This window comes from Paroedura picta, chromosome 11, assembly GCF_049243985.1.
Source record: "Paroedura picta isolate Pp20150507F chromosome 11, Ppicta_v3.0, whole genome shotgun sequence".
In the NCBI taxonomy this organism is placed as follows: Eukaryota; Metazoa; Chordata; class Lepidosauria; order Squamata; family Gekkonidae; genus Paroedura; species Paroedura picta.
Genome location: NC_135379.1, coordinates 560,814 through 573,336, shown reverse-complemented (window position 1 = coordinate 573,336; position 12,523 = coordinate 560,814). Strand labels below are relative to the sequence as shown.

At 61.5% G+C, this 12,523-nt stretch overlaps 2 protein-coding genes across 3 annotated transcripts in view; both read left to right on the top strand.

The window, feature by feature from the left end:
- Positions 1–6,963, top strand: part of ZNF467 (zinc finger protein 467) — a 35,200-nt gene extending 28,237 nt beyond the window's left edge. The window contains exons 16-17 of the mRNA XM_077304169.1: positions 234–347; positions 1,648–6,963. Of these exons, the coding sequence (XP_077160284.1) occupies positions 234–347; positions 1,648–3,206 (1,673 nt within the window). The 3' untranslated portion in view covers positions 3,207–6,963. The remainder of the gene's footprint in view (positions 1–233; positions 348–1,647) is intronic.
- On the top strand, positions 4,099–11,085 carry REPIN1 (replication initiator 1). Of its 2 annotated transcripts, none has more exons than XM_077304351.1 (4): positions 4,099–4,226; positions 7,839–7,965; positions 8,234–8,335; positions 8,673–11,085. In XM_077304351.1, the coding sequence occupies exons 2-4, from the start codon at positions 7,932–7,934 to the stop codon at positions 10,085–10,087; spliced, it is 1,551 nt and encodes a 516-aa protein (XP_077160466.1). In that variant the 5' UTR covers positions 4,099–4,226; positions 7,839–7,931; the 3' UTR covers positions 10,088–11,085. The 2 variants fall into 2 exon arrangements, with proteins under 2 accessions (XP_077160466.1, XP_077160467.1); XM_077304352.1 differs by lacking the exon at positions 4,099–4,226 and adding an exon at positions 7,115–7,558.
- Positions 11,086–12,523: the final 1,438 nt, after the last annotated feature.

The following is a 12,523-nucleotide window of genomic DNA, read 5'->3' as shown; positions in this document are numbered from 1 at the left end:
GCTGTGTGGAACTTTTGCTGCTGCTGCAATCCATGCTTCCCTCTTTGAAATGTGGCAGGAGTCCTGTCTTTCTTCAGCCTTGTCTCTCTGGCTGGGGGGTCTTTCCCACAAAATGAGTTTGTTCTAAGGGATGTTTCCCATTCCTCTTCCTCCTTCTTCTGCTCTTTGCTTGCCCCAAGCTCAGTGATTGCCTCTTCCGCTAACCAGTCCTTCTCTGTCCCTATCTTTATCAGGCTACCGGTTTTTCAAGCCCGAAGGCTTGTCTTGGATTGAGCGGTGGGAAGAGCTGGGCATTGCAGACCGCCAGAAGGTAGAGGAAGGCAAGCTGTGCACAGGCTCCTGCCAAGGTGGGGAAAGGTCTCTCTTGGGAGGCCCTGTTCCTCTCCAATTTGCTTGCATTTTGCTCTTCCTCTGTGACTTCTTTACTTGAAACTTTTGCCTCCTGCTCTCACACCCAAATCATTCATTTGTTTTAAAGAGCTGTTTTCAAGAAAGAAATATCTACATATTCTTAAAATAATTAAATGTATACTGTTTGGTTTTATCTTCAAATAATTTTTCTTGCTTGGCCACATGCACAATTACCCTATTCTCGTTTAAAGAAAAGAAAATCCTGGCTTCCAGCCCTTTGGGGCATGTGGGGATGAGTAGGTGTGACTTGCCAGGGCCAAGCAGGTGGTTCCACTGCCACATGGAGGTCTGATCCCGAGGTCCCCTGCCCATCTGCCCTGCAGCATGCGGGCTTCGTGTGAGTCAACTGGGACCCACCGCTTTGCGCAGCTGTTCTGTGGAGCAGGCTATGCACCTTCTATCCTATTTTTGATCTAAAATGTCCTAGTGTTGCATTAAAAATCTTGCACGCAGCATCTTGCAAAAAAGTAGCCATCATCTGTGTAGGTGAGCGGCCACTCTTGGGCACTGGGAGCCTGGAGCCATACAGGGCTGCCCGTGTCCCATCTCAAGATTATTGCAGTTATAGTCTGCTTGGTGGGATGTGAGCTCCTGGGCTTATTGTGTTTGTGGGGGGGGGGGTGTTAGAAGGAGAACAGGCAGTCATACTCATCTTGGTTCTGCTCCGGTTCTGCCTCCCAGGGCGGTTCTACTGTTGGTTTTGGACCAGGCTAATTAATGTTTGTTGTGTGGTTTGGCACAACAAAATCAGCTGCTTTCATGACCCACTTGTGATTTTGACTGGTCAGGAGGGCACCATCCAATTTTTGTCTTTGAACATTTATATCCTTGTTGCATGGTCCAAAGTTGCTTAAAATAAAACTTAAAACATTCCCAGCTAAAATCAAAGATAAAGCAGAATGCCCCCAATCACTCCCCCCCACACACACACACACTTCTAAGGGCCTGGCAAACTGGCAGGCCTTGCATCTCCTCCTGAAGATATTGGGGGGTGGGATGAGCCCCTCATACAGAACTGGAGCCAAGATAGAGTAGCCTGGGGGCTCCGGCCAGGGCCAGGCAGGCCAGCCTGGGTGGTGGGAGAGCCAACAGACGGCTGCCTGAGGAGGCGCATCCTTGGCGCTTAGTCGCCAGGGACTGGGTGTCAGGACTGGGTGTCAGTGGGGGTGCCTTGCAGACAGCCTGCTTTGCCTTCGCGGAGTCTGACGGAATCCCCTCCTCTCCTCCCCCCTCCAGGAGCCACTGGCCGTGGCAAAGCAATCAAGGAGGAGGAAGGAGGCCAGAAGGGCTTCGCAGCCAGCCTTGAGCGGTACCAGCTCTTCCCGGACAGCTCCAGAGCGGGGCTCTTCCTGACCCCCAGCGCCGCCCAGCTGCGTGCCCAGCCCCGCGTCAAGAAAGAAGAGGTGGCCTCGTGTGAGCCAAGCCTCTGCGGTCCCGGCCGGCCGGCCCAGAGCCTGGGGTCGGGGCCCTTTGCCTGCGTGGTCTGTGGGAAGTGCTTCAGGCAGAAGCAGGGCCTCATCACGCATGGGCGGATCCACACCGGCGAGAAGCCCTACCCCTGCCTGGAGTGCGGCAAGCGCTTCCGCCAGCGACCCAACCTGCTCACCCACCAGCGGGTGCACACGGGGGAGCGCCCCTTCCCTTGCCTGCGCTGCGGGAAGCGCTTCAGCCAGAAGGCCAACCTGGCGGCCCACCAGCGCACCCACGCCGTCCAGGAGGGGCTCATCGCCCCGGAGCCAAAGGCCCCTGTGCAGCGTGGCAATCGCCAAGCGGAGAAGCCCTTTCCCTGCAACGTCTGCGGGAAAAGCTTCAGCCAGCGGCCCAACCTCATCACCCACCAGCGCATCCACACTGGCGAGAAGCCCTTTGCCTGCACTGAGTGTGGGAAGCGCTTCAACCAGCGGGCCAACCTGATCACCCACCGGCGCATCCACTCGGGGGAGCGGCCCTTTCCTTGTGCCACCTGTGGCCGGCGCTTCAGCCAGAAGGGCAACCTCGCAGCACACCAGCGCACCCACTCACAGCAGCGCCCCCACGCGTGCAGCTGCTGCCCCAAGCGCTTCAAAGGGGAGTCGGCTCTGCGTGCGCACCAGAGAACCCACCGGCAGGTCTTGGGGGCAGACCCTCTGCCCGGGGCCCTCCTGGCGGCTCCCACCCTCCAGCAAGCTCTCCCAGGGGATCCCACCGCAGTCGCACACAGGGCCACGCCAGCGCCACGCCAGGACCTGGCTGGGGAAGCTGCTTCAGGTGTCCATCGGGCAGGTTCCTCTGGGCAGCATGGGGCCCCCCATGGGCAGAATCACCCAGGAGACCCTCCTCCTGCTCCGCATGCGACGGGACCCCCCGGGCACCTCCAGGGAGTTGCGCCAGGCTCTGAACAGGGCGCCAAGCTGAGTGTCCCGCCGCCAGTTATGGATCCACACACCGAGATGCTTCATTGCCAGCGCCGGCTGAGCCTCCCAGGGCTTTCCACCTCCAGCGCACACCCCGTGGTCCCCATGGGGCAGCCCCAAGCAGTCACTGCCAAGCAAAAGAGCCTCACGGGCCCTCGCCCCTCCGCAGTGGATGCACCCAGCGAGATGCTCCATTGCCTCTGCCACGCCAGCAGGGCCTCCTTGGTCATTCCTCACCCCCCGCATCTGGGGCAGCTCCAGGCAGGGAGCAGGGACACCCCTGGCAGGGCCTGGCTGGGGATCCCCTGCCCCCCACGGGCCCTTCAGCTCCAGCAGGGGAGCCAGAGCCACCCGGCTGCCCCCAACCCGAGACTGTGCTCCATCCCGGACTCCTTGCGATAACTCCCCCCTGCGATGGGCACTGTGCGAGCACAGACTCCTGTGAGGGGAGGCAGCACGGCTCATGCATGCACCGTGGACAGGAGTCCCATCGTCTCCCCCTTCTTGCACCCTGCAGCAGCCCCGTGCTGGGACATGTCGGGGACCCCACCCGCTCCTCTGTCTCCTCTGGCATGAGACTGGTGAGGCCGTTAGGAACACCCCCGTGGAAAGAGTAATTCATGCAGAAAACCTGCGCGTGGAGTGGGCGTCTCCCTCCAGAAGCTTGCGCATGGGGAGCATTGTGCCAAGTATGTGGCTTCCCCCATTATGAACTCCCTCCTCTTCCTTCCCCTGGCCAGCAGCAGAAGGAGGCTGGCTCCCTTCACCTGGCTCCCTTCACCTGGCTGCTCTTCCTCCCTTGGGCCTGCAGTTCGGTCTCTGCCACCACCCGAGAGAGAGGCAGAAAGGGGCTGGGGCAGGGACAGGGCAGCTGCCTTCCCAAGGGGTCTCTCCAACCCCTTGCTTCTTCAGACAAGGTGGCTTTGGGGGACTGCCCTCCTGCCCCACCTACCTCTGGCTTCACAGACATGGACACAGCTGGCTCTAGGGCCTGTAGCTGCCGCATGTTGGCACAGGCCAGAAATGGTGGGCCTTGGCACAGAGAGAACTTCTGGTCCCTCCCAGTCTTTGGGGGTCTTGGGGGCCTGGGCTCCTCTCTTGGTGCTCTGCAGGTGCTCAGAGAGCTGGGTTGTGACTCTTTGGCTGCCCTCCCCCGTCCTGTTCCAGCCTCTCTTCCCTCTGCGTTGGCGAGAGAGGAGCTGACTGTGGTGGGAGCCAAGCGAGCAGGACTGCGGAAGCTTCCCTACTGGCAGCGGCTGTGGTGAAAGAAGACCCCGTGGCAACCAAGGCAAGCTCCCTTGTACTCTCTTGCCTGGGGAGGAGGAGAGGGGCCACAAACTGTGCCCTGCGGGGATGGCCAGGGACTCTCAGAAGAGGAAGACAAGCCGGTAGAACTGCTGGGCCGGAACACGAGAGCAGAGGGTGAGGCCCAGAAAGAAGCCCAGCGTGCCCCGGGTGTGTGTGGGGGGGGGTGTGTGGGGGGGGTGTGACTCCAGTGGCTGCGGGACACAGCACAAAGGCTGGGCAGCTTGTAGGACACATCAGCCCTGGTGGAGCCTGGGGGCCTCAGCCCACCCTTGGCTTTCTCTCCCAAAACCACATTTGGTGGACAGCCTAGAAAGGTGGGTGGAAGCATTAACCAAAGAGGAGGGGTGCAGATGGGCCCTGGCAGCAGCCTCAGAGTGTGTGTGTGTGTGGGGGGGGGGGGGCTTTGGCCATTCCACACCAGGGCTGATTGGACAAAAGGTGGGTGGGGGGTGCCCACAGAAGCACTTTACAAATGCCCCCCTGACCCTCCCCGGTGTATGTCAGTGTCCCGGTGGCCTCCCGCCTGGACCTGGGGCTTACCTAGTGGGTAGAGACTGTCTGGGCACTGCCGTAGGGGCAGCTGGCTCCGGCTAGGCTGCCAGTGGAGCAGCTGCAAAAGCCCCCCAGCCCATGGGGGGGTGTCTGTGTCTGTGCCTTAAGATCTCAGATTGTGGTTGGAGGCTGGTGGAGGCCCGGCTGGAGGTGGCTGATGATTGGCCCGGTGCTCCAGGGCGGGGAGGGGGGAGGGACTGGTGGAGAAGAGGGCTGCCTGGAGCATGCTCACTTGCACCCACCTCTGAGGACAGGATGGTGGCCAGAGACACATGGCCTCCTGGGCCGGCAGGGCAGGGCAGGCCACGAGGGGCCCAGCCCAGTTCTGCCATACCCCAGGGAGGAGCAAGAGGGTGGCTGAAGAGAAGGCTGGGGGGCAGAGCTGGGGGCTCCGTTGGGGCCGCCTTGTGTCTGCACTTCGCCGTGCTGGTGGGTCTATGTCCCAGACACTGCCTGGGGCCTCTGGTGTCATCGGGAGTGCAGCAGGCCAAACATCCCTGGGGTCTGGAGGAACACATTGGCCTTGGCAGACCTGTAGCGTCATACCCAAGTCCTCCTGGTAGCAGAGGTAGGTGGGTGTGCGCAGGGCCGGCTAGGGCTGTCCTCTTGGCCCCGCTCCTGAGGCTGGGCCCACAGTCGTTCTGCCTGCCCGCCCGCCCGCCCTCTGACCTTGGCAAGGACTAGTGAGAGCTAGCAGCGGGCTTTTGGGTCAGGGGGTGATGTCTCTGTCCCCTTGGCTACACCTGCTCCTGTGCACTCGGGCCCAGCATCACAGGCAGGGCCAGGGTGGCCTCCAAGGCGGAGGATGCTTCTCACTGCCCAGGGAAGCTGCCCCAGGCTGGCTGGGGTGAGTGCTGGCTGCTCAGGGCCAGGCTGCGGCTGAAGCCTATCAAGTTGCTTTTGGCTCAGTCAGTCCACGGGTCCATCCAGGCCTCCTCTAACCAGCAGCAGCTCTCCAGGGTCTCCGGCAGACGAAGGTCTTTCCCATCCCCCACGGCAGTGCCAGTGCCAGGGACTGAAGCCGGGACCTGCTGCTGCTGCAAGTGGAAGCTCTTCCTCTGAGCCGTGGCTCCTCCTTGCGTGGCAGGCATCTGCTGCACCCATGCGCTCGTCCTGCTCTTTCCCGAGTGTGGTCTGCAAAGACTTCCCCCAGCAGAGCTGCTAAATCTGTTGCCTCAAGAGATTTCAGCAGGTAGCAGACAGGGAGAGCAGGAAGGCTGTGCCCTTCTGAGTTACGTGGCCTGCAGGGCAGTAGTCCTTGAGGCCCTTCTCCTGCCCCCCCCCCAGTCAAGGTCTGCCTGCGGAGGGAAGTGCCCAACAACTGTGTGTGGGGGGACCCCCAAGCCTAGTCTTCAGCTGAGTGTGGGTGGGGAAGCTCCCATTTCATGGTCTGCCGAAGAGCTGCTGCAGCTTCCATGCACGATCTCCTTCCTCTCGCCTCAGCAGCCTTCACTTGGGACCACTGAGGGTACTTTTCCCGGGGGGGGGGGGGGGGGGGACAGAGCTGTTTGGCGAAGTCTGGTAAACTAGCTGGTTTCCTGGTGGCCGTTCCTCACTCCCAGAGGAGCTGGCTGTTGCTTGCCCGAGTCTGCCTCAAAGAGCAGTCCTCTGCACAAGGGCCAGGGGCTTTCTGGGCCTGCCTGGGAGTCAGAGCAGTGATGTCCCAGGTGTGTCTGGGGAGGGCACGTTCCTCCCAGGAGAGCCTTCCTGGGCTCGGCCCATCGGCACTCCGCTGCCTGGAAGGTGGGCCTGCTGTTGGCACGGGTGGCTCCTTCCCTCCCTCCCTCCTCCGTGGTGCCCCAGGCAGTTGACCTTTTAAAACGACAGTATGCCATTGGCCTTCGCACCCTCTCACACTGTGGCAACCAAATCCATGAGTGACCGATTCATTGTTGGCAGAGGCCCTCCTTTGTGCCCAGAATGCTCTGCCCACGATCCCAGTGCAATTGGCTTTATGCTTGGGCCTGAAAGACCCTGCCCAGTATTGGTGGGCCTTCTGTTTGGCAGTGCTTGGTGCCCCCCCCCCATGCCCAGGCACGTCCAGTTACTGATGGAAGAGGGGCATGCCCACTGCCGTGTGCCTCATCTCTTGTGTTGGTGCAAAACGTGTCATGTGGGCAGGAGTCCCACAAGCCCCGCCCTGTGCCTGCACCCCCTGTGAGACCCCCCCCCCATTCAACACGTCCCCATTAACCCAGACAGGCCCCTCCGGGCTATTCCAGATGTATTAAAATTATAATTATTATGTTTTATTATTTTCTGAGCTATGTTGGTTTGCAATAAAGGCTTTCTTACAGTTGGGGGGCTGTGCTGCTTGATTCCACCGCGCCCTCCCCGTGTGCCTGCCTCGCTGCCCATCCCTGCCAGGCCTAGCCTTGCTAAGGTCAGCAGGTGGGAGGGGTCCACATAACCACAGATGGGCATTAGAAACAAACTGAAATCTATGAAGTTTCCTTCTCTCCCCCCCCCCGACGAGTCTCGGGAGGCACAGTGTGCGGCACGTCTCCCTGGCGCACGGGGGCCCCTTCCAGAGTGGCCCTTCGCCTCCGGCTCCCCCTTTGGCGCGGGGCTCCGACGGTGCGGGTCTCCTGCAAAGGCCCCGCGGCGCGTTTCCTGGGCCCAGGAGGTCCCCGGGGAAGGGCGCGCGGCGAGCCGTCGGCGTGGGACTCGCCCTTCCCGCGGGGACGGCGGCTCTGGGGCCGGGCCGGGCGGGCGAGCTTCCGAGGGCGCGGCCTGCGCGCGGGACCCTCCCTCTGCCGCGGCGAACAAAGGCCGGCCGGACGGGCGCGGGGGGAGGGGCGCCGCTCCCTCGCCCCGCCCTTCGCCCCGCCCCCTCCCGCGGTCCGTGCAGCAGCCGGGCGGCGGGCGAGATGGCCGGAGGGAGCCGGGCGCAGGTGGGCCCCGGGCAGGGGGAGGGCCGCGGCCTCGTCCTCGGGGGGGGGGGCCGGGGGGGCTGGCGGGCGCGTCCCCGGGCGGCGTCTTCCGGGGCAGCCGCGCGAGGGAGGGGCGGCGAGGGTTCGGGCCCCCCCGCCGGTGGCGCCGCCGCCCGGTCCTCCTCCTCCTCCTCCTCCTCCTCCTCTTGCTTGGGGGGCTGCGCTTTCCCGAGGGGGGTCGCGGGCGGCGGGGTCCGTGGCGCGGGGAGCCGCTGAGCGGGGTTGTCGGCGTGGGTTGCAGGTGCCGGTGGCCTTCGAGGAGGTGACCGTCTACTTCTCCGGCGAGGAGTGGGCCGAGCTGGCGGACTGGCAGAAGGAGCTGTACCAGGACGTGATGGTGGAGAACTACCAGCTGGTCTCCTCGCTGGGTAAAGCGGCGGGGGGGGGGGGAAGAGGTTAGGAATCGCGGGAAAAAGAGGGGCCGAGGCCACACTCACACACACACCAGCCTTTTGGCCTTGCCTGGGATCCCTTCGGGGCTTGGGCTGGTTCTGTGCCGGCTGGACACAACATGGGGGGGGAGGGATGCCGCCCAGTCAGGACAAGAGAATCCGGAAGGGCCAAGGGAGCACATCCTGTCCCCAGACTCTGATGCCCTCCCCCATGCCTCTCGGGCTCTTGCCTGTCTCCCTGCAGAATGCCTGCTCTCCATTCCTGAACTTCTGTCCCGGCTGGCACCAGGAGGGGTCCCACGTGCTGCAGACCCCCCACCGCCATCAGGGAGCAGCGACCCCCCAGGTAAGGACTGGGAAGGCCACTCTTTGTCCCCCACTCTTTGGGGCTTCGAGCATGAGCTGGCGGGCACTTCCTCCTCCCGGAAGCTTGGGCCTTCCTTGAAGAGGGCAGCTGGAGCCCCCCGCCCCTTCCTGGCAGGCTGGCGCAGGAGTGGGGCTGCCTCTTAGAGCAGAGCGGCCACTGGCGGGAAGCCTCAGACGTAGGGGGTGGGGAAGGGCTTGCTGTGTCCCAGGCAGGCACTGCTAGGCTGGGGAGGGATGAGAGGGGCTGGTGGGAGGAGGCCTGCTGGCCTGTCCGGAGGCCTGGCTGGACCCTGGGTGCTCCCCTTGTTTCCTTGCAGCCAGTGGAGTCCTGAGCCCGAAGCAGGCAGGAAGAGGCTCCCCTGCAGTCCAGCGTCTGGGGCTGGGCTCCGAGCCGCTAGAGGGGACCCTTCCTCGCCATTCCAGGGCCGCAGAGAAGAGGCACCCGAGGGCCCAGTCCCAGGGCAGGCGGAGGCTAGCGAGGGACACGGAGAAAAGGCAAAGCAGCTGGAGGCGGGAGAAGCCCTACAAGTGCCCCCGCTGCCAGCGGACCTTCCTGGGCCACCTCGCGTTGACCGCCCACCGACGCTTGCACGCCCGAAAGTGGGCCAGCCGCCGCGCACAGAGCGGAGGGCGTTCTTCTGCTGCCTCAGACACCACTGTGCCTCCAGAAGGGCCCCCAGGCCCCAGCGCCAGCCACGCCCCTGCCGGCCAGGGAGAGGGGTCCCTGCCCTTCTGGCCCGAGATGGCTGTGCAGCAGCAGGCCCCTGCGGGCCACGGCTTCCCCCCCTGGTCCCTCGGCTATGGGCTGCAGCCCCTGCCTGGCAGCGGAGAGTTCATCTGTGACCAGTGTGGCTGGAGCTTCCGTGGCTGGGAGGAGCTGGTGACACACCAGCTGGCGCATGTGGCTGCCGAGGGGGTAGCGGGCTCCGTGCCCAAGGCGGAGGCTCTGTCCCAGGTGGCGAGCGACCGGCCTTACGCCTGTGCCCAGTGTGGGAAGAGCTTCCGGCACAAGCCCAACCTGCTGGCCCACCGGCAGGTCCACACGGGCGAGCGGCGCTACCAGTGCCAGGAGTGTGGCAAGTCCTTTGGGAGCAAGGCCTACCTGGCCTCCCATCAGCACATCCACACCGGCGAGAAGCCCTTCGTCTGCGGGCAGTGCGGCAAGAGCTTCCGCCACAAACCCAACCTCCTCTCGCACCAGAAGATCCACACGCGGGACCCTCTCCCCCCGAGCCACCCACTGGACCCCTTCCGCGGGGAGAACTTCCAGGCCCAGCGGGCAGCGACAGGCTCCCTCCGGATGGAGACCTTCCAGCCCCCGCTGGACCCCCGCTTGCCGTGCTTCCCGGGCGACACCCCGCTGCCTCCCCTGCCGCCGGCCTCTTTGCCCCCCCCTCCCCAGGCGTCCGACCGCCCTTTCGTCTGCCCGGTCTGTGCCCGGCAGTTCCGCTGCAAGCCCTACTTGGTGGCCCACATCCGAATCCACACGGGCGAGAAGCCGTACGCTTGCAGCCGCTGCCCCAAGCGCTTTTCTCAGAAGTCCAACCTGGTTTCCCACGAGCGGCTCCACACGGGCGAGAAGCCGTACGCCTGCCCCCTGTGCCCCCGGGTCTTCAGCCAGGGCTCTAACATGCGTGCTCACCAGCGCAGCCACAGGAACATGAGCGCCAGCGGAGTCGACGGCTGCCTTCGCCAGGGTTATGCGCCCTGCCAGACGCAGCAGCCTGCCTAGAGGCTCAGCAGTGATCAGCCTCCCGGCCCCCCAGGCACGGCCTCCTAGCCTCCCGGGCCCCGCCCGGCACCCTTGTTTCCCTGGAAGGCTGGATGGGCAAAACTCCTCGTAGGGACATTCTCTTTCCACATTCCAGCCCACGTCCTGCCTGAGCAGAAGCGCTTTCCCCGCCTCCCACCGGAGCTTGCTGCTGAGGGTCACCCGGTGGGTCTTGTGCATAACCCAGGAAGAGCTTGTCCTCCTTTGTGGGGGGAGCTGCTTTGGCACCCGTGAGGATTAAGAAGCACCTGGTTCTCCAGGAGGATCGCTTTCAGTCATGAAATTAAGCTCTGAGACTTGCTCCCTGGGAGGAAAGCTCCTAATGGAAAGAGGGGCAGAGAGAAGAGAGAACAGGATGCCCGTGAGCCAGTGGGAAAAGAGCAAAGACTCCCCACGCAGACCCCGGGACACACAAACCGGGCCCTTTGCAGCACTTGGCAAGGCAATGGCTGGGGGGGGGGGGGGACAAGGGTCCGCTGGCTTGGCAGATTTTTGAAACAACAAGCTCATGCTTTCTGACCTTGGCCCCAATGGAACAATTCCATGCACAAGCATGCTTTTGTGAATTGCAGCCTTCATGTCTCGAGTCCTTATCAGTGGGGAGACAATTCTGAGGACAGGCCAGCAGCCATCCACCCCCCCCCCTCCAAGGAGTCCTGCATGGTGGCCCCACTCCTTCATTCCTTCGGATCACTTGGTCCTGTTCCCTCCCCTCCCATAGAATATGCTTATGCGGCAGCACCAGTGCGTGCCTATGGTGGGTTGGCAGAGTTTCTAACATGGGCAGCACCTGGATTTGGGAGACTCCTAAAGCAGTGAAATGGCACAAGACAGCCCCCGTGGCTTCCGGATGCACTGGCTTGAAGATAAGCAGGCTCCTGTTTTTTCCACTTAACTTTGATCTGATTACTGATGTATACACTTTAAAGAAATAAAGTAGTGAGTGGCAGTCTGAAAAAGCTGAGCTGTTTGCAGCAGTTTCTGAATGAACAATGTGTGGGCACTGCACCATGGGTTGGGGGCTTCAGCCAGCAGTGGGCAGGGTGGGAGGTGAAGGGCTCAGTGACGGTGGGCTCGAGGACCCGATTTGGGTGGGAAACATCCAGCTGGTCATTACAGGCAACAAGGTGTCACACTGAAGAAGGGCTTTCACGTGATCTTTCTGGTTCTGACCCACCCCAGGGCAGTGGGCAAGGGGGGGCATGAAGCAGGTCTTGCCTACAGTGGTCAAAGAAGTTCTTGACCCCAGGGGAGCCTCGGTCTGGGCCTGCTCCAGCCAGCAACTGCCAGGAATTGCCATGGAGGAGAGCAGCACCCTGGATCCAGGGCCTTCTCAGCAACCCCTGACACAAGACTGGGGAACTCCGGCACCTCATGCATGTCTTTATTATTATTATTATTACTACTACTACTACTACTACTGCTTTGGAGGTTTTTATGCTGCTCTTCCCTGAGGGCTCGGGGCGGCTCACAACACAAGACAAGAAAAGGTTAAAATAATTCTGTGGGCCTTGACCACAGGCCCTGCAGAACTGTCTTAGGTCCAGTGGGGCCCTGATCACCCTTGGAAGAGCATTCCACCTGGCTCTGGTTGCAGCCAGTTTCACTTTTGTGGGGCCTGAAATCGTTAGCATATTTTGGGTGCTCAGTGGACTCAATCAATCATCAGAAAGGCCAAAGCTGAGAGTGAGCTCAATCATCAGAAAGGCCAAAGCTGAGAGTGAGCTAAGATTGGCCAGGGAAGCCCATTGTAACAAGAAAAGATTTTTCAGTTACGTGAGGAACAAACGTAAAGTAAAGGAGGCAATAGGCCCGCTGTTGGGTGCGGATGGACAAACTCTAACGGAAGATGCAGAGAAAGCAGAAAGGCTTAGTGCCTATTTTACATCTGTTTTTTTCCCACAGGTCAAAGTGTTTAGGCACATCTAGAGATGGCTGTAGCCAAAGGATAGTGTCTGGGTGGCAGGTTAACATGGATAGAGAGGTGGTCGAGAGGCATTTAGCTGCACTGGATGAGTTCAAATCCCCTGGTCCAGATGAAATGCACCCGAGAGTACTCAAAGAACTTTCCAGAGAACTTGCACAGCCCTTGTCCATCATCTTCGGAACCTCTTTAAGGACTGGAGATGTCCCGGAGGACTGGAAAAGAGCAAACGTTATTCCGATCTTCAAAAAAGGGAGGAAGGATGACCCGGGAAACTACAGACCAGTGAGTCTGACCTCTGTTGTGGGGAAGATAATGGAGCAGATATTAAAGGGAGCGATCTGCAAACATCTGGAGGACAATTTGGTGATCCAAGGAAGTCAGCATGGATTTGTCTCCAACAGGTCCTGCCAGACCAACCTAGTTTCCTTTTTTGACCAAGTAACAGGTTTGCTGGATCGGGGAAATTTGGT

What these genes read in the sequence shown, in the direction of transcription:
- REPIN1 (XM_077304352.1), top strand. Translation starts at nt 7,535, where the DNA reads ATGGCCGGAGGGAGCCGGGCGCAG. An exon ending in CCGGAGGGAGCCGGGCGCAG is followed by an intron (nt 7,559 to 7,838) that starts GTGGGCCCCGGG and finishes CGTGGGTTGCAG; the next exon opens with GTGCCGGTGGCCTTCGAGGA. An exon ending in AGGGAGCAGCGACCCCCCAG is followed by an intron (nt 8,336 to 8,672) that starts GTAAGGACTGGG and finishes GTTTCCTTGCAG; the next exon opens with CCAGTGGAGTCCTGAGCCCG.